This window comes from Delphinapterus leucas, chromosome 15, assembly GCF_059928025.1.
Source record: "Delphinapterus leucas isolate spDelLeu-1000000601 "Yukka" chromosome 15, BTC_Dleu_Yukka2, whole genome shotgun sequence".
NCBI classification, from domain to species: domain Eukaryota; kingdom Metazoa; phylum Chordata; class Mammalia; order Artiodactyla; family Monodontidae; genus Delphinapterus; species Delphinapterus leucas.
Window position 1 is genome coordinate 37213348 of NC_143143.1, and position 25211 is coordinate 37238558.

The 25211-nt window shown below is 56.0% G+C and overlaps 1 protein-coding gene across 5 annotated transcripts in view; it reads left to right on the forward strand.

Moving 5' to 3' along the window:
• The window catches only part of UNKL (unk like zinc finger), a 42007-nt gene extending 17356 nt beyond the window's left edge, over window positions 1-24651 (forward strand). For 2 of the 5 annotated variants that reach the window (XM_022594424.2, XM_089896413.1), the window contains 9 exons: window positions 1384-1468; window positions 2016-2101; window positions 8563-8625; window positions 14093-14270; window positions 21430-21522; window positions 22336-22563; window positions 23161-23363; window positions 23449-23706; window positions 24381-24651. In XM_022594424.2, the coding sequence (XP_022450132.1) occupies window positions 1384-1468; window positions 2016-2101; window positions 8563-8625; window positions 14093-14270; window positions 21430-21522; window positions 22336-22563; window positions 23161-23363; window positions 23449-23706; window positions 24381-24536 (1350 nt within the window). In that variant the 3' untranslated portion in view covers window positions 24537-24651. Of the gene's footprint in view, window positions 1-1383; window positions 1469-2015; window positions 2102-8562; window positions 8626-14092; window positions 14271-21429; window positions 21523-22335; window positions 22564-23160; window positions 23364-23448; window positions 24104-24380 lie in introns of those variants that run through there. The other 3 variants (XM_030763589.2, XM_089896412.1, XM_089896414.1) reach the window with 2 other exon arrangements.
• The last annotated feature ends 560 nt before the right edge of the window (window positions 24652-25211 follow it).

The following is a 25211-nucleotide window of genomic DNA, read 5'->3' on the forward strand; positions in this document are numbered from 1 at the left end:
GTCCAGGGACGGGCTCAAAGGACTCGCAGGGCTCAGCACCTATGGTTCTTTACACGGAAAGAATGCGATTAAAATCAGCAAAGGATCAAGGCTACAGGGGCGGGTCCTGGGGAGACCAGGCACGCACGGTGGACGGTGTGTCCTTCTCCTAGCCACCATGTGTGGCCGTATTTGTGGCCATACTCACAGTGCTGCCAGCTGGGAAGTCACCCAAGCCTTGGCATCTAGGGTTTTTACTGGGGGTCGGTCAGCAGACGTGGCTAACCTCAGTCTCTGGCCCCTGCAGAGGCTGAGCCAATGCTGCGTGGCCCAGGCCCACCTTAAGTCACCATGTGGCATGACCCAGGGCCCCAGGTAAACAGAGACCCGACCAGGCAGGACATTCCAGGGACTCAGACGTCACCTCCCTGAGCCCATCAAAGCCAGTCCCTCCTTTGGGGCATGCGGGTGTGGGCAGGGAAGCCATGGAGTTAACCCTTTGCTGCACACTCGGATTTGTGTTAAAAACGAACAAGCACACAAGGCCCCTGGACCAATGGGAGAGCATCAGAGCACCGGGACCAGGAGGGTCAGGGCCAGTCTGGGAGCAGGCTCTGCGGTGAAGGAGCGCCCAGCTGTGCCCACTGGGGCACCTGGGCTCCAGGGAGGGGTGGGCTCCTGGTCTGAAAGGCTGTGGTGTTTCATTTCTTAAAAGTTTCTTCTGTCTAGAGATTCAGTGCTTCAAAGCGTGCATAAAACAACACTTAGATTCCTGATATTTGGAGTTCTGAATTGGAGACCTTTTGAAATTGCTTCTGTTGGTGACCCTTAAAATTTCAGTGCAGGTGCTCAGGGGATGGTCAAAGAGCCACGGGGAACGAGCAGTGTTTCGGGCAGGGAAGGGGGCGGGTGGCAGCACCCATGAGGGTGTCTGGGGCCTAGAGGCCGCTGTCCCTTCTGGGCAGGCTGTGCTGCGGGGCCACACCCAAGTGAAGCAGCCTTGGGTCTGGCCATGGAGTGGACGCACGTGGTCACTTAACAGGCATTTCTTGCCCACCTGCTGTATACCAGGCACTGAACCAGGTGTATCTTTCAGGAAGTGCCAAGTGGACAAGCTGACCTGATACGTGGTTTCAAGGACAGGCGCTGCAGGAGCAGCCTCAGGCCCACACGGTTTCCCAGGCTGACTGGCCCTGTGCAGACAGGGCGTCCTGGGACTGCTGGGAGGAGTGGGGACGAGGGGTGCAGTGTCCACATCCTTCTTTTTCAGGATACCCCCTTGTGATTACCAGCTCTGGGCCTCCAGCTGGAAGGAGGAGGCCAGACCCAGCCAGCTCTGGCCCCCCCACGGAAACAGGTTTCCAGTCCAGCCTCTCTATTTGCTGTTTTATTTTCATTTCCTAGATCTACAAGTCTACCAAGTGCAACGACATGCGACAGACTGGGCACTGCCCTCGGGGCCCCTTCTGTGCTTTTGCGCACGTGGAGAGTGAGTACCTTGGTGCACCCGGAGCAGGCAGGGCTCAGCCTCGGTCGGGGGCGGCTGGGAGGGTCGGCGGGGCTCTGGGCTTCATGGGGTTCAGCATGGCCCTGCTTCTGGACACCCCAGGGCCGTGAGTGTAGTAATTTTGATGGCCAGGTGAGCCCATAAAGTCCCCAAAGGCAGAAACCGTGTCGGTGACGGGAAGTGCATAGACGCGGCCCTTCCCCGGGGTTCCCGAGAGCTTCCTCTTAAAGCTTTTTGATTTGGGATTCCTGTTCTTATGAGCATAGTTGCAAATTCTGATTTTACTATTTTTTATTTTAATGGGGAGGGTGGCTTTTCCTGTTGAAATTTTCCATTACTTTCTGCTGTCGGAGTTGTTCATGATTTGCTCTGGAAGACGCCAGGGTCCCATGCGGTCGGCTCGGCTCACAGTGGCTCTGGCCGACCCGTTAGAGACTAGCGCATGCTTGCTCTCCCTGATCTGTGGGGTCTCTTTAACCAAAGTCTCAGCCAGCAGCCACTCAAAGCCCGCCACCCCCTTTCTCGGCAGAGAGTCTTGGAATGGCCAGCGACTGGGGCTGCCGAGACCTCACCTCCACCAGCGGCCCCGTGGCCCCCAGCGGGCAGCCCGGACACGTAAGTGGACGGCGTCCCGAGGAGGGTGCCCACTCTGCTGTTTGGTTTGAATCCAGCGTTAGGTACATGGATGGATGTGATCTCTGGGTGACATGGTTGGAGGCGGCCTGCCTGCAGGGTTGGCGGCTCCTTATAGAAGAGTCTAGAAGAATCCTGGCTGAGTCCTGGCCCGGGTGTACTTGCCTGGCCTTGCCTTTTGCCAGACACGCACATATTGGCCATGTGCGAGGCGCGGTCTCTGGCTGAGTGTGAAGAGGGGCCCCGAGGCCATGGGGATCCCTGAAGGGCAGGAGAGGTGGGTCCCCAACGAGGTGTGAGGGCAGACCCAGGCGTCTCAGTGAGATTTGTGCAGTGAGAGATGGGGGGCCTTGTGGGTTAGGACCCTTGTGCCCGTGCAGGTGGAGGGGACAATGGGGGGCTCCATTCTGCGTCCCGTCCGTCGCTGGAGCATGGTCGTGGGCATGGTTGTGGGCTCCTTGGCTCTGCCTTACGTCTCTGAGGATGATCCTCTTCCTCGCACGCGTTTTTATCTGTCGTGTTGGTGTCACTGAGGAGGTGGCCGCCTGGGATTGGTTCTAGGAAGGAAACTGAAGAAAACTCAGGTGTTTCCCCACCCTGTCTTTCTTTCCACTTGGTGCTTTTCTGAAAAAACAGAAGGACAGGAAAGGTGAAGACAGCTGAGGTGGGGTTTGCTTAGAGGAGCCCTGCCAGGCACACAGTTCATCACTGCTCCTTCAGCATGGAGGAGCATTCGGGACTGCCACTCTCTTCCAGTAGCAGAGCCGGCACTTGGCAGATGCAGAAGCTAGTCCCCTCCTCACCTTCTTGGTGGCTCCCAGGGGGTGTGACAGTCGTGGTTTCAGGTGGTGGTCAGAGGGCCACTGGCTTGGCTCCCACTGAGGGCCAGGGTGGATGGATCCTCGGTGTGGCTTGTACCTGAAGAAGCAACAACCAGGGTGTTTGGACAGGGAAGCTGGGACCCTGCAGGAGGCGCCTCCGGCTGCTGGGCAGTGCCAGAACAGTGCGCCCACCCCTGCAGACAGACTCTCAGGGCATCCTTTGTCTTTTGTTAATTATTTTGCAACTTAAAAGTCACCGTGCTAGAACACATAGTGGGTGCCAGGGCTGGGGAAGGGATGGCAGTGAGGGCTCAGTGGGGAGGGTTCCTTTGCGGATGGAAATGTGGAACTGGATAAAGGTGGAGTTCGCACAACATCGTAAATGTGCCAAATGCCACTGAATCCTTCACTTTTTAAAAATTACTCTTGTGTGAATTTTGCCGCAATTTTTTAAAAAACTAAAAAAAGTAATGAAGCATCCTGTTTGGGGCTGGCTCTGACTTTCGGGCCCAGGACATAGACAGCCTCAGGGCAGGCCTGGCAACACCATCTTCCTGCATGGTGCTGGGCTCCAGCTGTGTGTTGGGTGACTTTGGCTGAGCGGGAGCCCTGGTTTTGTCTCTCTCAGGTCTCCTGTTGCAGCAGCCCCGCAGGGAGCGCCCGGCAGCCCTGCTAGGTCTGAACGGGAAGATCGTGCTGGGGAGGGCATTGTGCTTGGGGCAGGTGGCGGGGGGCGGGGGGGCGAGGCTCTCATTCTCTACTGGTTGCCCCCTCCATCCTGAGTATATTTGTTTGTGAGGATTGTCACAAGTCCCGAATCCAGCCTTGTGCAAAGTGGGTGTTCCCGCTGCTTCCTTTTCAGTGTAGAGAGAGTCTGGGTGAACAGACAAACCATGAACCTCATTATGCATACTTCACCCTGGTGGGGGAGAGATGCCTGGAGTCTCATCACCTGTAGATGTGGTCCTGGGTTTGAGGAGTTTGTCTTGGGTTTGAATCCCTCCTCTACGACCGGGGAGAGGGAAACGGCTTCCTCACTGCTCGCTTCCGGCTGTGGGGCCCACGTAGCTGTGGGTCGGCTCCCGCTGCCGGCACCCTCTCCTCACTGTGTCCAGAACTGGCCACATCATGTGACCTGCTGGCATCTCTCAACAGAAACACATTGTGAAATAATAGAAAATATGTATATTGGTCTCTTCTCCCCCTGGCTCCTCACACAGGGCTCCAAGACCCTCATAATTCTTTTGTTCCAGTGAGATGACTCTTGGTGGGCTCCTGGAAGGGGCTGGTCACAAGAAAGACCAGGTGTGATTAGAAGCCTGGAACTTTCAGCCCTACCCCCATCCTCTGGGGAGGGGGAAGGGGCTGGAGATTGAGTCAAGAGTGGATCGTGCCCACGTGATGACCCTCCGTAAAAATTTCTGAAGTATGAGATTTGGAGAGCATCCAGGTTGCGGAACACATCCATGTGCGGGAGGGTGGCGCACCCCAGCTCCACGGGGACAGAAGCTCCTGCACTTGGGACCCCTCCGGACCTTGCCCGGAGTGCCTCTTCACCTGGCTGTGCATCTGTGTCCTTTATCACATCCTCTGTTACATAATGAGCCAGTAAACATAGTTACGTGTTTCCTGGAGTTCTGTGAGCTATAGTACAATGGCTTGGGTTCCACTGTAGATGGAACCCAAGGAGGGGGTCATGGAAACCCTGGTTTACAGCTGGTCGGTCAGGCGCACAGGTGACACCTTGGGACTTGGATTGGCGTCTGAGGTGCAGGTGTGTCTCGTGGAACAGCCCTCAGCCTGTGGGGGTCTGCGCTGTCTCCAGGTAGCGAGTGTCACAGAGGAGTGTTTCCTCTTCACCAGCTGTGACTTTAGCACAACCTTTCTGCGTGCTGCCTCTCATGTCTGGCTGCAGACGCAGCTGAGTTCCTTTGGTGAGGCAGGGAGCTGGGCTGCTCTCCTGGGTGATGCCCACCCTGCTCCCCGGGTCAGGCTTCCAGCCCCACAGCTGCTTTAGGCAGGGTGCACCTGGATTCGCCCACCTCACAGGTCCTCAGTTACCCTGAGGTGGGACTCGAGTGTGTCAGTGTAACCGTTTCAGAATGAACAGCAGCGCCTCGTGTGGCCACCACCTCTGTTCGTCCTTATGTGAGACAGAACTCACTCAGGTGGGCCTAAGGCCAGGACTGGAAATTGAGGGAGAAGTTAAAATCCTCCAAGAAGTTACCGAGTCCGTTGTACTGCTCACCGCATGACAGGCCAGTAAGTCGAAAGATGAGTTGTTGGGGCAAGGAATAGCAACTTTATCCGGAAAGCCAGCAGACCAGGAGGACAGTGGACTAGTGTCCCAAAGAACCCAGTTAGAATTTAGGCTTCTTTTGTACTAAAAGGAGAGGGGGTATGGTTAGTTGTTGCGAACTTCTTGGAATCCTTTGTTCTCAAAGCTGTCTGCATAGGTCTGGTCACGTTCCTATAAACCTCCAACAAGATAAATGTTATGCTCTGTTTTGCAACTTTTTATCTCTATATGAATGGAAAAGTGATAAACCTTTAAAGGTCAGAACTTTGAGAATGGGCTATCCTGTGTATTTCAGGCTATAGGCAACATTCTTTTAGTGATTAACTTGTAGCAAAAGCAATAGAATACAAAGGTTAAAGCAAAAGAAACAATCCAATATGGAGTCAGATTTGTTCTTCCCTATTACAAAGTTTCCGTTAAAAAGATTCAAGCAAAGTGTTTCAATGTGAAACATCCAGTCTTCCCATGGAGGACCACAACATTGGAACTGGGAACTGGCTCGTCCTCCTGCCTGACATTTTCAGCACATGCTCAAATAGATGTTGAGCATCCAAGAATCATGTGGGATCTGAGGTGCTGGGGTCAACTCGGGCCGCCTCTGGGCATGGGTTCAGGGGCATGTGGTTTGGTCGTGACCCTAAGGGAATACGTCGATTGGGGTGTTTGGAGAAGCTCGGACCTCAGCATGGGTCTCGCTGTCCCAAACGAACCATTGGGGGTGAGGAATAGAGGACAGCTTCCCTTCCCCATTTTCCTGAATCTCAGTCAACTTTGACAGCAGAACTGAACTTAAGTGAAAGAACTCTGTGCTCTATCCGGGGCAAGCTGCTCTCACCGGCCGCCCTCTTGCCCCGTTCCAGAACATTCACGCACAGCTAGGTGCCTGCTCAGCACACCTGAAAGCTCCTGTGTGATGGTGGGTTGCTGACATTGCAGAGCATGAGCTCCCCTCCCCGCCCAGCACAGGTGCAGGCCCAGGGAAGAGTCAGGAGGGGCCCTGGACGGGGACAAGGCCCCACGCAGGAGCTCTGGGACTTTATCCTGAAGGCGAGCAGAGCTGTTTCAGGGCAACCTGGTTTCTTCACAATGTAGCTTCTCCTTAGAGCGAGGGTCTCAGGTCTCTGGTCAAGGCCTTCGGAGGCCAACAACCAAATTGGGGTGTGTGGGGGGGGTCACTTCTGGGTGAAAGGAATGCAAGGAAACCAGAGAAACCAGGACGGGCTCAGAGTTGAGCTGGGTGTTGGGCATCAGGCAGGAGGAAGGGGCCCCAGTCAGGGCCTGTGTGAACATGGCTTCTTCTCTGCCTTCTGTGAGTCTTCTGGGTCCTTCTACAAATCCAGAAATCAAACAAGGAAGGAAGGGATGACCTAAGCCACCGCCACAAGTTCAAGTTCGCTTAACATAAGATTAGGCACAAAAATCAGAATAACACTCAGATCTAAAGAACATTTTTTTGTTTTGTTTTTTGTTTTTGGCTGTGTTGGGTCTTCGTTGCTGTGCGTGGGCTTTCTCTAGTTGTGGTGAGCGGGGGCTACTTTTCATTGTGGGGCGCAGGCTTCTCATTGAGGTAGCTTCTCTTGTGGAGCACGGTCTCTAGGCACATGGGCTTTGGTAGTTGTGGCATGCAGGCCCTAGAGCGCGTGGGCTTCGGTAGTTGCATCACGTGGGCTCTAGGGTGCGTGGGCTTCAGTGGTTGTGGCGCGTGGGCTCAGTAGTTGTGGCTCGCGGGCTCTAGAGTGCAGGCTCAGTAGTCATGGCACACGGGCTTAGTTGCTCTGTGGCATATGGGATCTTCCCGGACCATGGATTGAACCCATGTCCCCTGCATTGGCAGACAGATTCTTAACCACTGCACCACCAGGAAAGTCCCTTGGTGCAGTTTTCATGCTTATGTTTGACCTGAGAGTACAGGTCGTGAGCTCTGCAGGCAAAGCCATCCTCGTGCAGTTTCCCCAGAAGGTGGCTCATGGGAGTCAGGATTTTTACATGCGAGAGAGAGGAAAAAACTGTTCCCTCGGGCTTCCCTGGTGGCGCAGTGGTTAAGAATTCGCCTGCCAATGCAGGGGACACGGATTCGAGCCCTGGTCTGGGAAGATCCCACATGCCACAACTACTGAACCCTGGGCGCCTAGAGCCCGTGCTCTGCAACAAGAGAAGCCACCACAGTGCGAAGCCTGCACACTGCAACGAAGAGGAGCCCATGCTCGCCGCAAGTAGAGAAAAGCCCGTGCACAGCAATGAAGACCCAACACAGCCAAAAATAAATAAATTAAATAAATTTTTTAAAAAAACCAAAACTGTTCCCTCTATCCATTTAGGTTTAGTGTCTGGGGTCCCACAAATTAAACTGACCAAAGGCAAATTAACTGGAGAAAATGTTTATTTCTTATTCATTTGGAGGTTAGACCTGGGGGCTTATCTACCCTTTTAACAAAGAGCAATAAATTGTGGAGAAGTGACAAGACAAAAGGGGTTTCTGCTTACAGGGAACTAAATTTGGGAAGGTAAAGATATGGGGGAAGTAAGGGAAGATGAGGGTTATTTTAGTGAGTTTGTTGTGAGGCTCAGCCTCCTGCAGTCCTTTGGGTGATTAGCGTTCTCAGGTGGTTAAGCTGTTCCCTTCCTCTTGGGAGGGAAGGGATCGCCTTTCTGAAGGGAAATTTATATGCTGTCTCCAGGCAGAAAGGGTGAGGGCAGAGAATAGCCTTCCAGGAAATCGTTTGTCTCAGGTGTTGGACTTTCCACGACTTTCCCGGCTCTGGAGATGCAGCCCTGCCTGGGAGGCTCTCTTTGGGGTTCGCCGTTGTGGGTTCAGGGAGCTCTCACCTGCCTTCACACGGACCAGCGAGGAGCGCAGAGATCCACATCAGGTGTGGGAACTGGAATCCAAGAAAACTGATGCAGAGGCAGCAGATTTGAAAGCCTTTCTGTTTCATGGACTTCAGTCCTTGGCCTTTTCTTTTTCTTTTCCCCCCTTTATTTGTTTGTTTATTTTTGGCTATGTTGGGTCTTTGTTGCGGTGCGCGGGCTTCTCACTATGGTGGCTTTTCTTGTTGAGGAGCACAGGCTCTAGGCGCACAGGCTTCTAGAGAGCAGGCTCAGTAGTTGTGGCGCACGGGCTTAGTTGCTCCGCGGCACGTGGGATCTTCCTGGACCAGGGCTCGAACCCGTGTCCCCTGCATTGGCAGGTGGATTCTTAACCACTGCGCCACCAGGAAAGTCCTAGTCCTCAGCCTTTTCTGCCTTCCGAGCAAAGCTTAGGTCTCTGTGTGTTTTCAATCAGCTGCTTTTTCTTCCAACAGCCAGTGCTTTTTCTGTTGCAGGCAAAGCGGAGAGATTCACCTGCTGAAGGCAGCCAGAAGGCCAGCGAGCAGGACAGTAAGCAGGTACTACCCGAGGCGAGATTTCACGTTCTCTTTGCGACTAGACTGCTGCCTGTGTAGCCCGTCACTTACCCCTGACTCACGCCGTGACCTGGTTAACATCCATTTGTAAAACAGCTACATTCTTATATTCTTCTTAAAGTCATCTGTTCCATGTGTCCTTTGTTTTAATGTTTTAAAAAGTGTGCCGTACCTTGGAAACAACAGAACCAAAACCTCTTAAAGTTTCCCCCACGGGGAAATAAGAGGTGCCCTTCGTGGCCCTTCTGTGTGAGCGTCCCCGGGGCAGCTGTGACAAAGCTCCACAGACCGAGGCTTAAACAACACGCAGTGATTCCGTCCGGAGCCCGAAGTCGGAGACAAGGGTGTCAGCAAGGTTGGTTCCTTTTGGGGACCTCCGTTCTCAGCCTGCAGGCGCCGTCTTCCCTCTGTGTCTGTGTCTGTCTCCAGTGGTCCCTTTTCCATCAGGACATCAGTGCTATTGATCAGGACCCCCCCATCAACCTCGTCTTAACTTGATTCCCTCAGTAAAGACCCTGACTCTAAGCAGGTCCCGTTCAGAGGTGCTGGGGGTCAGGACCCCAACATCTGAGTTTTGGGGGCACAGTTGAGCCCATGGCAGCATCCAGGGTGAGGCTGACTTGGTCTCCCTCTGTCGGGTCACAGTCTGGAGTTGTTTTCACCTCTGAGAGAACTAGTGATCAGGAACTAGTGATCAATGCATTCTTTCTCCTCCAAGGGAGGCTACATGGGGGCTTCCCGCCATGCCCCGCCCCGCCCCCGCCCCCAGGCTTCTGCTGAGTCAGGCCCTTTCTCTCTGTTCTGTGCGATATAGCTTCCTGTACGCTTGGTAAACCAAGTTGTTTGAGAAACAGGTTTTTTTCTCTGGACACAAGGATGCTTGTTTTCCTATCACTGTAAAAAGGCAGAGGGAGCTTTACACGCTCCGGAAGGCCTGGGCTTGGCAGGATGCGCAGCGAGCACTCACTCTCTCTGGTGGTTTGTCACCTGTCTCTGCTCTGAGCTTTATTTTAAATTCCCCAGTGGACAGGCCCTCACAGTTCCTTTTCTTCTGGTTTTCTTAGTGCCCTGAGGGTACCTCCTGGGGGATTTTTCAGGGCAAGATGTTCAGTCACTATTTTTCCATTAGAAGCTTCTGAAGCACATTTTTGAAATCAGCAGGGTGGTTGAAAGTAAAAATACAACCCAGTTATCTTGTCTTTTTTTTTTTTTTTTTTAAGAGATTGAAATCGAGAAGTTGTTCCTTAAGAATCTGAAACATGAAATGTTAACAGTAGTGTAGCCAACAGGGTACGTGACCGCAGTCTCAGGGCTGAGGAGGAAGGGCCTGGAAAGGAGTGGGGCTCACGGCGGGGGAGCCCAAGATGGCTGGGAGGTTCCCAGTGTGCGAGCTGCCCTCCCCCTTGGGCGCTGTGAGTAGACTGGCCAAGTTCATCCACCAGCCAGCACTCACCTGCACCCAGAGACCCCCTCCGTCCTGTCCCAAAGCCAGGCCCGGTTGGAAAGCCAGAGGGCCCCTAGGCCAGGTTAACTGGTCCCAGCATTTCCCCTGGGACCCCTGAGGTTCCCGCTCTGTTTGAAGGGTCGGGTGGAATGCCCAGTGGACGCCGTGGCTGTGAGGCCAGCCTGGTGGCTCTCTCGGGTGAATGGTGCTCAGATGCTGCTCCAGGCACCCCTTCCCTGCATGTGGGTGCCGTCCGCTCTGGCTGGAGGAGAATTCTGGCCACCTGTCCCTGGGACCTCCCATCTCCTCTGAGGTGGCCGCAGGACCCCATGTCCCTGGGCCTCAGCAGCAGCTCTTGTTTCTGGGGCTTCGATCATTGGGTCAGAGTGGGAAACACAGGGCGTGTGGTGTTTTCCTTGATAAACTGAGGCGGTTCAGTTCGCTGGTTAGCCCGGCCCACTCCCCAGTTTCCGTCTTCCTTCCCAGGGGGCCCCTTCCTTAGACACCCCCTGCTTGCTGGGCGGCACTCGGTGGTTCCTGCCGAGGAAAGCAGCTCCGTGCTGTGGCCGCCCATCGCTGCAGAGTCCAGGCTCTGAGACCATGGAGACAGTGTCCACGGTGCGCAGACCCCAGCCCTCCAGGACTCGCTCTGTCCCACTCTGAGAGGTAGCCAGTGGTGTCACCCCGTGAGAGCAGAGCAATTGGGGGACTCAGTTCTCAGCGAACAGGCGGGCTTTCCAAGTTGTCAGTCTGATGAGTCCCCAGGTCACCCCAAGCTTACCCTAGCACACGAGTGTGTCTCTGCTACTCAAAAACAGGCAGATGGGAAAGCTTCCTGACTTTGGGATTGGCAACAATTTCATGGATGTGACACCAAAAGCACAGGCAACAGAAGAGAAAATAGATAAATGAGACTTCATTGAAATTAAAAACTTTTGTGCATCAAAGGACACTGTCAACAAACAGAGTGAAAAGACAGCTCATGGAATGGGAAAAATACCTGCAAATTATTTATCTGATAAGGGGTTAATATTCAGAACACAGAAAGAACTCCTACAACTCAACATCAACAAAACAAGCAACCTGATTAAAAAATGGGCAAAGGGGGCTTCCCTGGTGGCACAGTGGTTGAGAGTCCACCTGCCGATGCAGGGGACAAGGGTTCGTGCCCCGGTCCAGGAAGATCCCACATGCCGCGGAGCGGCTGGGCCCGTGAGCCATGGCCGTTGAGCCTGCGCATCCGGAGCCTGTGCTCCTCATGGTCTCTAGGAACATGCAAACCAAACCCACCATGAGGTACCACTTCATGCCCATTAGGGGACAGCTGCTATTAAAAAAGCAAAACAAAGAATAACAGGTGTTGGCAATGATGTAGAGAAATTGAAGCTTTTTTGCATTGCTGGTAAGAATGTAAAATGGTGCAGCTGCTGTGGAAAACAGTATGGTGTTTCCTTGAAAAGTTAAAAATAGAATTACCTTATGATCCAGCAATCCCATTTCTGGGTATATACCGAAATGAATTGCAAGCAGTGTCTCGAAGAGGTATTTGTACACCCATTTTCACAGCAGCATTATTCATGAAGCCAGAAGGTGTGAGCAACCCAAGTGCCCATTGGCGGATGAATGGATGAGCATAATGTGGTCCATCCATACAGTGGAATATTATTCAGCCATAAAAAGGAAGGAAATTCCATCACATGGTACAACATGGATCAACCCTGAAGACTGTGTTAGCTCAGGCTGCCATAACAAAACACTAGACTGGCTGGCTAACATACCGGAAATTTATTTTCTCACAGCTCTGGAGGCTGGACATCCAAGATCAAAGTGTAGGCAGGTGTGGTGCAGATGGCTGGCGTCTTGCTATGTGCCTGCACATCCTTTCCTCTGTGCCTGTGCATCCCTGGAGTCCCTTCCTCTTATAAGGACACCAGACCTATCGGATCAGAACCCCCTCTTATGACCTCATTTAACTGTCACCTTAAAGGCCCGATCTCTAGATACAGTCACATTGGAGGTTAGGGCTTGAACATTCGGATTTGGGGGGGACACACAGTCCACAGCAAAGACACTATGCTCAGTGAAATAAGCTAGACACGAAGGACAAATCCTGGGACTTCCCTGGCGGTCCAGTGGTTAAGATTCCTCACTTCCACTGCAGGGGGTGAGGGTTCGATCCCTGGTTGGGGAACCAAGATTCTACATGCTGCAATGAGCAGCCATACAGTGGGATGCCCCCCACCCCATACAGTGGGATCCTGTTTGATCCTGCTTATATGAGGTCCCTGCAGCTGTCAAATTCATAGAGACAGAGAATGGAAGGGTGGGTGTCAGGGGCTCGGGGAGGGTGGGGAGTTAGTGTTTAATAGGACAGAGTTTCAGTTTGGGAAGATGAGAAAGTTCTGGAGATGATGGTAGTGATGGCTGCATAGCTGTCAATGTATTTAATACTGCTGGATTGTATGCTTAACAGTGGTAAGATGGTCAATGCTATGTTATGTGTATTTTACCACGAAAAAAGAGAAACCGTGCAGACAAAGCTGGCGTAAGGAGGGGCACGCCCCCCCCATTTTGCTGTGTCACGTCTGGCTCTCCTGGTGACAGAGACCCCACTCTCCACCCATCCTGGTGCCCACTGTGCCACCAGGGAAGCCCCCGAGTTACTATTTTTAAGTTTTAGTCTCAAGCATACAATGGCAATCAGTCCCAGGGTCTCTGCAGTCATGGAGCAATGGGTTGTCACCTGGGGCCTCTCTTGAGCAAAGCCAGTTGCTAGGGGTAGACCATGAACGCCAAGAAGGAGGCCTCAGGGCTGGGAACACTTGCTCGGAGAAGCTATTCTGTGCCAGATTGGTCTCTTACACACTGTTCAGTGAATTTCCTTTTTATTATGAGAATTTCACTAGGAACCCCATCTCCTTGCACTTGGTCTTATAGCACCCCTTCCCTCCCCCCCCCCCACGGTTAACTTTTCCTATATTATTTTGAGGCAAAACTCAGATGACGTACCATTTCACTTTAGTATAGCTTCTGACTCTTGATTTCCTAGCAGCCTCTGAGTGTGCACCCAGACATGACTGTGTACGGTGTGGAAAGCCCTGAGGTCTGACTTCGTAGGTCTGTCCTGGTTCATTTTTATCACATCCTTTTCTGTGCACAGTGCCCTCCACATTACTGGCTATTCATCCAAAATTGTGCCAATTCTTTTAATCTATCAAATAAAGATAATGTGAATTGCCCCAATCTTTTTCTTTTGTTGGGTAACAAGGTCATAGGATTATTTTTTTTTATAAATTTATTTATTTATTTTTGGCTGCTTTGGGTCTTTGTTGCTGCACGCGGGCTTTCTCTAGTTGCGGTGAGCGGGGGCTACTCTTCGTTGCGGTGCACGGGCTTCTCACTGCGGTGGCTTCTCTTGTTGCAGAGCATGGGCTCTAGGCACGCGGCTTTAGTAGTTGTGGCATGTGGGCTCTAGAGCACAGGCTCAGTACTTGTGGCGCACGGGCTTAGTTGCTCTGCGGCATGTGGGATCTTCCCGGACCAGGGCTCCAACCTGTGTCCCCTGCATTGGCAGGCAGATTCTTAACCACTGCGCCACCAGGGAAGCCCCTCACAGGATTATTTTATCGACGTCTTCAGAAGCAGTGCTGGCTGTCTGCTCACGTCTGTGGTGGGTTGTTTTTAGGCTGCCTCATCTGCTTGTGAACGTCCTTCTCTGAATCTTTATTATCATGATTCTTATTATCATCATTAGATGGGACACTCCCTGGATACATTTGTTCCCGTCCCTGGGTGATCGACAGCTCGTGATTCTGCTGTCACAGTTATTGTAACTAACCAGATGTTTAAAGCCTCTCTAGAATCTCTGGAAAAGTAGTCGACTTTCTTTATTTTGTTTTGGGGATAAAAGTGGGCCAGCTCATCCGTCTCGATTCTGTCATTCTCTGTCACCACGTTGCTGTCCCTGAGCAGGGCGCTGGCTCATCTTGTTATGTCTTTGCACAGAGCCACCTGGCAGTGTTGGCAGTGGGTCACCCCCTCGCTCCCAGCGTGAGTTCCAGCCTCGCATCCAGCCTGGCATCCAGCACTGGCTCAGGCGGCTCCTCGCCCACCGCTCTGCCCACTGTCTCGGCTCGTGCCCACCCTCTTGACCCCACTGGCAGCGCCGTCGAGGCGGTCCCAGGTAAGTCCGGGGCTCTGCTCCCATCTCCCCGATGCCTCTTTGCACTTCCCTTGACGCCTTCCAGTATGCATGGTGTATGCTCATGCTCAGTTTGTAGAAGAGCGTTTTCGGTCACCTGCCACTTTGGCTGTGTTGCCCGTGGGCTAGGAAATGCCTGCCTCGCTGGGGGCCTTGGGCTGCAGAGGGGATGAGGAGCCCTCAGGTGGGGCAGCTGGACAGGCCCCACAGGGCAAGGCAGAGTGGGCAGTGCCACCCAGCCTGAGACCACCAACAACAGGAGCCTTCAGAGAAATGAAATGGGGGTTGTGAGGGGTGGTGAGGGCACCTGAAGACGGGGGACGGTGACAAGAGTGAGGAGCGGGGATGAGGTCACAAGGCATGGGCACGGCTACCGGCTGCAGAGGGGTTCTTGGCCGCTGGGAGTCCTTGAGGGTTTGTGGACTGATGACTGGTGTGATTGGACCCGGGGGACCTGTCTGGCAGCTGGATGGAGGCGCAGAGCCCAGGTTGGGGCTGTCGTGAAAGCTAAGGGAAGAGTGGAGCTGGCGGGCGAGATGGTGCCTGTCAGGGCCATATGGGTCACCTGGCCCTCTCAGGCCACGTCTGGGTGCACCTGGCTCCACCAATAATACTAGCCAGTTTTGGGAAGTAACGGAATCCTCAGAACTGCCCTCTGGCCCCCGGAGGAGGGCCCTTGCTGGCCTTTCTGCTGTTGGGACCCAGGACCCAGAGTGCACACCCCACCCGCTTTGGGGCTAACAGGTGTAGACTGGATTGTTTTCCCATGTAGTTTCATTCAGGTTGTATCCTTACTAATGCACTGCATGAATAGAAGGGGTAAACTCTGAAATAAACAGGTGCTGGTTCCAGATTTTCTGTGTTTAATGGATTCAGTGGAATCATTTCAGGGCCACTGGGCAGGTTCCTTTCTTTTGCCTTCCACTTCATATGAACAGGCGGTAACCTCCGGAGTTCATTGCCGGGTGGCTGGCAAAGGGTGGAAAGACTAGATCGACTGTGGAGGGACCTCAGGGCTGTGGGCAGCTGACTCTAAGTGACCTCCGAGGGCAGGGTCATGGCCTGTTCATCCTGACCCACATGGCGTTGGGTTGAGCATGTTTTACCTGAGTGGGGTCCGGCCTGAGCCGCGGCAGGCGGGCAGGGTAGGAGCAACCGGCAGGCGGCAGGGCTCGGGACTTGCCGCGGAGACCCCACTTTAACCCGAACAAAGCAGCCCGGCCCCGCGATGGTTTTCGCACAACCTGGGTCCGTGGTCCCGGCACGCCGCCTCGCAGCGCCGGGAGGGGCAGGTGCTGGTAAGAGGAGGTGAGGGGCGGGGCAGCCCAAGGCTTGCGTCACCAGGGTGGGACGGAGTATGTCGGGGGCGGGGGCATCCCGAGGCTTGCGTCACCAGGGGCGGGGCCGGCGCGGGCCGGGCGGGGCGAGGGCCGTGTTTGAATCGGCAGCGGCGGCGGCGGCAGCAGCAGCAGCAGCAGCGCGGGGCGCCGGACGCCGGGACGGTGAGTCAGCATCGTCAGTCCCGCGCCGTCAGGGTGCGGGTCGTCGTTACCCGGAGCTTCAGATAGAGCGGTGCGCCAACTCCCTGTGCTAGGTGCGCCTTCCCTTCTCCCCAGGTGGGCCAACTCCCGTCCCTCCAGGTGGGCCAAATCCGCTCCCATGTGAGGTGCGTCTCCCCCTCCTCCCCTCCCCCAGATCTTTCCCCTCCCCTCCCGGTGCTCCTCTTACCGGTCTGCGGTACCCGCGCCCCGGGCCAGGTGTGACAGCCAGGGGTTGGTACCAAGGTCTTCGGGGTTGCGGAATGAGGCGAATACAAACATCCCCCCTTTAGGAACCTGCTCTGCAGAGGCGCCGGCTGCTTCCCTGCGTGGGCGCCAGCCGCGGGCTTCTCCAGGGAAGCCTGCATCGCCTAGCGGAAGGGGGTCTCTCGCTCCCCGAGGGGGACGGGGTTCCTGCCTTGTCCTGCTGCGAATCGAATCGCCGCCTGCACTGTCGGAAACTCAGACCAGCAGTGAGCGGGTTTGCCAGGTGCTTCTCCATCCTCTAGTTAGGGGAAGGACGGCCCGCCAGGGGGCATCCTGCCCCCTCCCCGTGGGTGCAGGGGAGCACCCCCACGTCAGGGGTTCCCCATTCTGGCCTCTAATTCGAGCACTGACTGTGTGCATTGTTCCCGTGTGTCCCATGGTCCTGGGGACCTGGGCACCTCTTGAATGTGCTGTGTCACGTCGGGAACCGAGCTTTGCCAGGGCCATTACTCAGCAGCTTTCAGCTAATTGCTTGTTAACATCTGGGCGGTTACTGGTACTTTGGCAAGGCGGGCTCCGGGTCACATGGCACAGTTTACCTAACTGGGTTCACATAGATTTTGAGTGTTGTCAGTTCTTCCTTTAAGAGAACATTTCAGAAGACCTGGGTCTGATCTTAGGGAACAGTGGGGTGTGTAATAGGATAAGAGACATAGTGCTGGTGAAAAAGTGGGCCGGGACACCTCCTGGGAACGCCAGTGACCGCCGCCACCCCCCAATCCCCGCCTCCACAACACAGGCTGTGGTTTGTCGGGTGAGATTTGGCCCCTGTTGTGCCCTGCCTGCACCTGAGCGGGGCAGGGCAACAGGGGTGCCCCTTTATGCTGAGTCATTGGGTGGGGGTGGGGGGGTGGGATGAGATAAATCACTTCAAGGTAAGAAAAGGCTCCTGCACACAGTTTATTTCCATCCATCCATCCATCCCTTCCTTCATTTTATGTGCCTTTGTTATTCAAAAAAATGTTTCTGGAACTCTGCCAGCTTTGAAGCAGACCACCCCTAACCTGATCCCACCACTCCAGGTGTTGTCAGGTCCTCCTGACCAGCATGTCCAGGACAGGAGCTCAGGACCCCAGGCAGAGCAGATGTGCCAGGCCAGCACAGGGAGCGTGGGTGGTGGTGGCAGGTCAGGCATGTAGTGGGTGGGTCAGGGTGCTTGCTGTCAGCGGGTGAGTCTGCACATCGGCCAGCAGTGGTCCAGGCCTGGGCTGGACCGCACAGTCCAGGTGACATGCAGGGATGGAGCAGGGGGTGATTCTGAGAAGGGTTTTGGAGGCTGGGAAGGAGTTTTCTCAGGACTAGTGGGGCTAATGGAAGCTGTGGCAGGCTGTAGCCCACAGCAGTGTCATGGCTTAAAGACAAAGGAGGAGCCATTGCTGGGGTGGGGAGGGGCAGGGTGGGAAAGGGTCCTGCTGGGGGAGTGTGGACTGGCTCGCCAAGGGGTACATCCTTTCTGGGAGGCAGAACTCAGGACATGAAGAGGTTGGCATCACAGAAAGGTTACTCCTGGGACAGAGCAGGTCGGGGTGAGGGGGCAGCCTGCAGAGATGGCTAGAGCTGGGAGCCCTAACTGGTGTGGGTCAGGGGAGGAGGAGTTGAGGGCTCCTCTGGGCTTCTGCTCAGCATGTGGGCCCAGGTGCACCAGCTCAAAGGAGGCACCTGTGTGCGGTTTGATAAGGAGCCAACGCTGCAGTGGGGCCACACCTGCTAGGAGGAGGCAGTGTGGCCATGCTGGGGGACGGCTGGGGCGTCTGCACATGAGCACTGCAGAAGTCACCTGTGTCCGGGTGTGGACCAGGCACAGGAGGGGCTGCCGGGCTCCCATGGAGGGTGGCAGGGCCAGGATGTGGCCCCAGGCAGGGGAGGAAAGAGGGACAGGGCTGCCTTTGACCGGAGGGGTTTGGGGGTACAGTGCAGGGCTGGAAGGCAAGGCTGGGGTGACAGTTTAAAGAGTGAGCTGGAAACTGGGGACAGGAAGAAGGAGGGGGTCACCCGACTAGGGGCAGAGTTGGGTGAGGGGCTACAGGGCCTGTGGTCATGTCCTGGGGAGCAGGTGGGAGCCAGAGGCTGTACCCTCTGTGTGGAGTTCACATTAACAGGAGACAGGTCTGTCTGTGGAGGAGTCCTGACAGGTCTGGGCCCCTAGGTCTGCGGGAGGCACCCGTTCGAGTACCACAGCACGGCCTGGAGAGGACAGGTCGGTGTGTGTAGGGGGGTGTTTCCAGTTGGTCTCGATTGTTGTGAGTTAAATTATGTGCTCCCCAAAAGATATGCCTCCGCTGTAAACTCTCCGCCTCTGTACTTGGGAGTGTGACCTTATTTAGAAACAAGTCTTTGCAGGGAATTCCCTGGTGGTCCAGTGGTTAGGACTCCACGCTTTCACTGCCACGGGCCTGGGTAAAATCCCTGGTTGGGGAACTAAGATCCTGCAAGCTGTGCGGTGCTGCCAAAAAAAAGAAACAAGTCTCTGCAGATGTAATTAAGGTAAAATGAGGCCATTAGGATGGGCCCTAATTTGATATGACTGGTGTTCTTATAAGAAGGAAATTTGGACACACAAACACAGGGGAGGGAAGACCACATGAGGACAAAGGCAGAGGTAGGGCTGGTGTGTCCACAAGCCAAGGAACGCCAAGGATTGCCAGCAGAAGAGGCAGGAGGGAGAGTCCCTGGAGCCTCAGAGGGAGCCCAGCCCTGTGCACCTTGACCTCAGCCTCTGGCCCCAGAGTGGATTTGCATGAGTAGAATTGTGTTGCTTGAGGCCGCCTGGTATGTGGTGCTTGGTTTTGGCGGCTCCCGGACACGAATGGCCCTGCGTGCTTCTAGATGTCGGGAGGCATCCTGGGGAGCAGGAGGCACTTGCTGCAAAGAAGCGTTGAGAAGCAGGGCCGGGAGGGGGCACCCGCAGAGGGGAGTGGAGCCCCTAGGAGGAAAGGGGGACTGTGCAGGCCAGAGGCGGGTGCTGCCCCCACGGTCCCAGCCCCGCTGTCTCCCTGAGGGGCTCGGGTCGGTCTTTTCTTCCTGTCACCACTCTTGCATCAGGCCACCTTCTAGTCGCCTCCATCCTTGGATGTGGTCATCGGGTGCGTCACATGAAACTGTTGGCGGGGCTGGTCCAGCTGTGCAGGCGCTATTGTCACAGTTGGGACAGCGCTGTGAGCAGCGCTTCACGTCTTCCTGCCACTGCCCCAGGACTGAGGAGCTTGGGGTGCTGCCAGCCCAGGGCCTGCATTGATGTCCACAGTGTCCGATGTCACAGGCTCAGCTCCTTTGGCCTCCTCACACCCCAGAGCAGAGGTGGAAACTCCAGGGGCCCTGGCCCGGTTGCCACTCTGTGTTCACCAGCCCTTCAAATAGTTCTTCCTGCAGTGCCGTACAGTCGGGGGATCCCTCTGGGCCGAGGGAGCCTGTGCCCCATTCTGTGCTCCTGGCTGTCGTTGCCAGTGGGGCCAGGACCAGGTCGTGTCTGCAGGTGGCGGAGATGAAACAGGGAAGGAAACAGACGCGGGGTCCCCTCGTCCGCCTTCCCGGGTGCGCATGGTAGCCTCGCCCTGGGGCAGAAGCTGGGCTGGGACCCCAGTGGGCCACTAAGTGCTGGCATCGGGTGGGAGCCCTCCCCGTGGTTGGCTCAGTGGTCCCCATGGGGGCCAGGCAGGGAAGGGATGGGGCTGCCCATTGGGCTGGACCCCAAGTCTGCTCTGCATGTGTCTGGCTCCTGACTCCTCAGAAGTCACACGTCTCCTGCCCTGTTTTTCCCCGAGTGTGGTAGAGGGTCTTTCATTTGAAAGGCAGCAGCCCCCTCGCTAGGCGTGGGTCTCTCTGTTCCAGAGCCACAGTCTCATCCCCTTGCCCTCTTTTTTCTAAAAATAAATTTATCTGTTTATTTATTTATTTTTGGCTGCGTTGGGTCTTCGCTGCTGCCGTGGCCTTTCTCTAGTTGTGGCGAGTGGGGGCTTCTCATTGCGGTGGCTTCTCTTGTTGCGGAGCATGGGCTCTAGGTGCATGGGCTTCAGTAGTCGTGGCGTGTGGCCTTCAGTAGTTGTGGCTCGCGGGCTCTAGAGTGCAGGCTCAGTAGTTGTGGTGCACAGGCTTAGTTGCTCTGTTGCATGTGGGATCTTCTCAGACCAGGGATTGAACCCGTGTCCCCTGCATTTGCAGGCGGATTCTTAACCACTGTGCCGCCAGGGAAGTCCCCACCTTGCCCTCTTGACTCTTGGATCAAATGCGGCCACCCCAGCCTCCCGGCTCCTCCTTCCTCTGCTCCTGGGGGTCTGGCTGAGCCCCAGGGGGTGGGGGGGCGTGGTCAGAGCTGAGCTTCCTCCTCTCTGGGGTAGGTCTGACTTGATGCTGCTCGTTGGGTTGGACACTGTCCAGGGACTCTGACACTTGGCACCAGGCAGCTGGGGGAGGGGCAGAGGTGGGAGGCTGACCCAGAGCAGGCAGTTCTGACGAGGGTCCCCATGGTCCACCCCTGGGCTGGGGGCGTTGAGTGCCTTTGTGGCCTCTTGAAATGGGACTTGGTGCATCTGACCAGGCGACATGGGGCACTGAGGGGCCCTGCGGCCAGCAGGGGGCATGGGACTGGGCCACACAGGAGAGGCTCACCTGCCTCCTGGAAGGGGTGCTTTGGGAGAGCAGACCCCAGAGGGGGGTTGGGGAGAAAGGTTCTGAGGTGGCAGAGCTCCTTGTGTGCTGTGCCTTCAATGTCACCACGGTTTGCTGCGGACCTGCCTGTGACTTTGTGCTGGGGAGGTCTCTCTGGCCCCACGCTGTGTCCCAGGAGCTCCTGCAGCCCCTCCCCTCGGTTCCCAGGCCACAACTTCCCTGAGTCGACCCTGTGGGGCTGTGGGAACTTTGGGGGTTGGCAGGCCTGATCTTGGCCACCCCAAGACAGCTTCCTGCTTGGTGTCAGGTCCCCAGGGTACAGGACCCCAGGAGGGAATGTCAGGTGGGGTCAGCACCGAGGGGGCCATGTTCCATTCCCCTGTCCCTTTAACAGACAGGCCTGGGGGGCACCGAGGGCTGCAGCAGAACACCCAGCTCAGTGCCCCAGGGGAGAATGGATGTGGGTCTCTGCTGTGACCTGGCTGAGGAGGTCAGCGCAGGTGCCACCTGAGTCGTCCGTGAGCCGCTTTCCCCTGGACGTGGCCGTCCTGGAATTTTCTTTACTAGTCAAGCATGTTTATTTGGTTAGATTTTACCAAATGATTAGAAGTTGAGTCAGTGAGATGAGGGCTGTGTTGCTGAGGCTAGTAGATTGGCCCCAAGCCCAGACGGGTCCCCTCCGCCACGAGAGCCTGGCTTTCCCCTGCGATGACGCCGGTTCTGTCCTGCAGGATCCTCTTTAGACCTTCACCTCGGTGACATCAGCCTCGTGCCCCCAGATAAGGACCTGGAGGAGCACGACAGCCGTGACCTCGGACCCACAGGTAGTGCCTGCACCCGGTGCTTTCCAGGGCCTTCTGTTGTGGCTCTAAGGTGGGAGGGGTCCTGTCTCCATCCCTGCACCCCCCACCCTGAGGTCCCTGCAGAGGTGGGGGTCAGGGCTTCATGGCCCTTCTGAGATGTTTAACCACTGCATTGGCATGAAGACAAATGTGTTAACATTAGATACTGAATCATTCTGTTTGATCTAAAAGTTTATCTTTCTTCTCTTACTTTTTTAAAGATTTATTTATTATTTATTCAATTAATTTACTTTTGGCTGTGTCAGGTGTTAGTTGAGGCATGCGGGATATTTCGTTGCGGCGCACAGGCTTCTCCCTAGTTGTGGCATGTGGGTTTTCCCTTTCTAGTTGTGGTGCATGGGCTCTGTAGTTTGCGGCATGGAGGCTCTCTAACTGAGGCGCCCGGGCTCAGTAATTGTGGCGCGAGGGCTTAGTTGCCCTGAGGCATGTGGGATCTTAGTATCCTGACCAGGGATCCAACCCTCGTCTCCTGCATTGTAAGGTAGATTCTTTACCACTGGACCACCAAGGAAATCCCCCTTCTATTATTAAAAGAAACCATTTCTGGGGGGCCCAAAAAGTACTGGGACCACCATGCCCATGGACAGGTCGGCCGGGCAGGGCCTAGTGTCTGAGCAGTGAGGGGTGCAGCCACGCCTCTCTGGGTGGGGGTCCCCCCAGCACCCCCACCCCTGGTGTCCACCCGCTCCATCAGCTCGGAGCGGTGCTGGGGGATTCCTGGGGCAGAGGATCTCGCTCCGCCCCTCGCTAACCCGGCCCCTCCGCCCCACGCAGGTCAGCGGTCGCTGGGGGGCTCGGCGCCCGTGGCCATCCCAGGCTGCCTGCCCCGCTCCCCGTCCCTGCAGTCCTCGTCGTCCCTGTCCGCCTCCCCACTCGGCTCCTTCTCCCAGTCCCTGTCGGGGCCGCTCGTCTCCTCAGCCATGACGCCCCCCCAGCAGCCTCAAGCCCTCAAGTCGGAGCCCCGAGCGCTGGGCCCCCCAGCCCCGTCCTACAACTCCTTCGGTGAGCGGGTCTCTTGGGGCTCCACGTGCGGGAGGCGGCCACAGCGTGGCCCATCCCATCCCCGTGTCTGCTGCTCGGCGCAAGGTGCCCTGGGCAGGGGGCCTGGGGTTTGCACCTGAACCTCTATGGGGGTGTCATTGTGCCTGGGACCCCGAGCCGCTCTCGTGACACCACCACGGCGAGACCTGTCTCACCTGCAGGCTGCGGGGGTGTGATATCGCCAGAGACCAAGCGCAGAACCAGACAGATTTGCAAAAACAGGAAACTTGATTTAAATTTCTTTACTTGAGAAATGTTATGCGATCTGTTTTGTTTTTAAAGAGTTGATATTTTAAAGTATCTGTTTTAATTTCTAATGAAACATGGATGTCAATGGATGTCACCCATGCAAACAAAAACCCTTTGGGGTCCTCCAGATTCTAAGTGCGTAAAGGGTTCTGGGACAAGAGTCTGAGCACTGCTGCCTCCAGGATGCAGCCACAGAAATGGATTTGTTTCCTTTTCTGGTGGAGAGATTGGGGTCCCCAGAGCTTGCTGGGAGATGCTTGTGAGGTCCCAGCACAAAAGCAGGCTGACATCCGGCTCCTCCACACTCAGGCTTGAATGGCGTCCCCGGCAGCATCTGGGACTTTGTCTCTGGCAGCTTCTCTCCCAGCCCGTCCCCCATCCTGAATGCTGGCCCCACGGCCCCTTCAGGCGCGAGTCCAAACAGTGCTGAGCTGGCCCGGGTCAGGCGGCAGCTGGAGGAGGCCAAGAGGAAGATCCGGCAGTGGGAGGAGTCCTGGCAACAGGTGAAGCAGGTGAGCCTGGGGAGGGGCCGCCGCGCAGGTGAGACAGGCGTGTGTGGCGGCTGCCGGCCCCGTCACTGCAGCCCCTGGGTTTCAGGCCTGTGACGCGTGGCAGCAGGAGGCCAAGGAGGCCAAGGAGCGGGCGCTCGCGGCCGACAGCGCCCGGCAGCTGGCGCTGCAGAAGAAGGAGGAGGTGGAGGCCCAGTTCCGACGGCTGCAGGAGGAGCTGGAGGGCCGGGGCTTGGCCTCCATGCTCCCTGGGCTGCGCGGCTGTGGTGACATCGGCGCCATCCCCCTGCCGAAGCTGCATTCGCTGCAGAGTCAGCTGCGCCTCGATTTGGAAGCCGTGGATGGGGTGAGTCCGGGTCTCGTTTTCAAGGCACTGGAGGGGGTGCATGGAGGTGGTGGGGAGCCGGCCGAGCAGCTTCCGTCCACTCCCACCTTCGCCTCCTCTTGGAGGCCATGCCCTCGTGGACAGGGGCCACGTCGCCTCACGCGGCTGGAGGTCTGGTGTTGTTTGGGGCACCTCCCTGGGTCACCCTCCAGGGTCCCTGGTTACCCCCTTGCCTGGTGTAGCATGAAAGCTGCTGCCCTCAGCTTAGTGGGAAAATCCTTCCACACCCGGGCATTTTGTTAGAACCTGGGGCATTGGGAAGGCTCCACAGCTCTGCCTCTCAAACACTGTCCCCTCCCTGGCTCACGGCCCAGGCCGTTGGGATGCACACCTCTCATCCATCTCCAAGGCACCATCATCCAGGTTTTGGCTGCTGTCGGCCGGAGGCTGGGTCCCAAGTTGGGGTCCATCCTGACCTGGCCCCTCCGTGTGGCCGCCTGCCTGGCTACCCTTCCCACACCACGTGGTGGCTCTGGCCCCGGGAGCCCGTCCCCACCCAAGGGTCTTGTGGTGAAGCCTCTCCCACCCCATCTTTTCGTTCCTGGGTGGCCCCCAGCAGGGGAGTCCACCCCACCCTGACCCTGGGCCCGGCCTGGGTGGGGGCGGGGTACCCCCTGACTGCGTCTCCCCCGCAGGTGATCTTCCAGCTGCGAGCGAAGCAGTGCGGGGTGTGCGGGGAGCGGGCCCGCAGCGCTGTCCTGCGGCCCTGCCAGCATCGTGTGCTCTGCGAGCCGTGCGCAGCCAGCGCACCCGAGTGCCCCTACTGCGCGGGCCAGCCCCTGCCCTGGTGACGGCCGCCTTGTCGCCCGCCTCCTGGTGCCACCGACGTCGGGACCCCAGCCCCAAACAGACCATCCACGGTCTCGTACTCTCCTCACAGACCCTGAAGGCCGTGTGGGGGGCTTGGCGGGCAGGGTGACTCTGCGGGGTTTGTGGTCCTGACGCCACTGTGACCGGATCCTGGGAGTTCACATCCCGAGAAGCACTTTGTAGACGGAAGAGTTTAGGCAGACGTTCCGAGTTGCTATAAGCTGCTTTGAGGTTCATGTTTTTAATATGCGATAATATGAAGCTTTATACGTGTACTGTGAACAGAGTACTTCCTATCGGTCTATTGTTAATCCATAGCACGGTAAACACATTAGGTTTCATATCTGAAATTAGTACTTATGAAGTGAGCATTTATCTAGTAGTGAGAAATGCCTAGGATTTTTACAGTTTCCAAATTAAGTGCAAACTAATAGTATTTATAGCAGAGTGATTATTGAGAGACACATATACATGTAGATGTTTTTAATTTTATGAAGGGAACTCATTTCCTGAACACGTGCACATTAACTGGAGCGTCAGTGACAGCGCCCTGCGCCTGCGGCCTCCCGCTCAAGTGCCTGCGCCTAGGAAAGCCAAGGAGCTGCGTGCTGTCCTTTCTCCCCTGGACTTGGTCAGCGCGGTGACAGTGAGCAGGG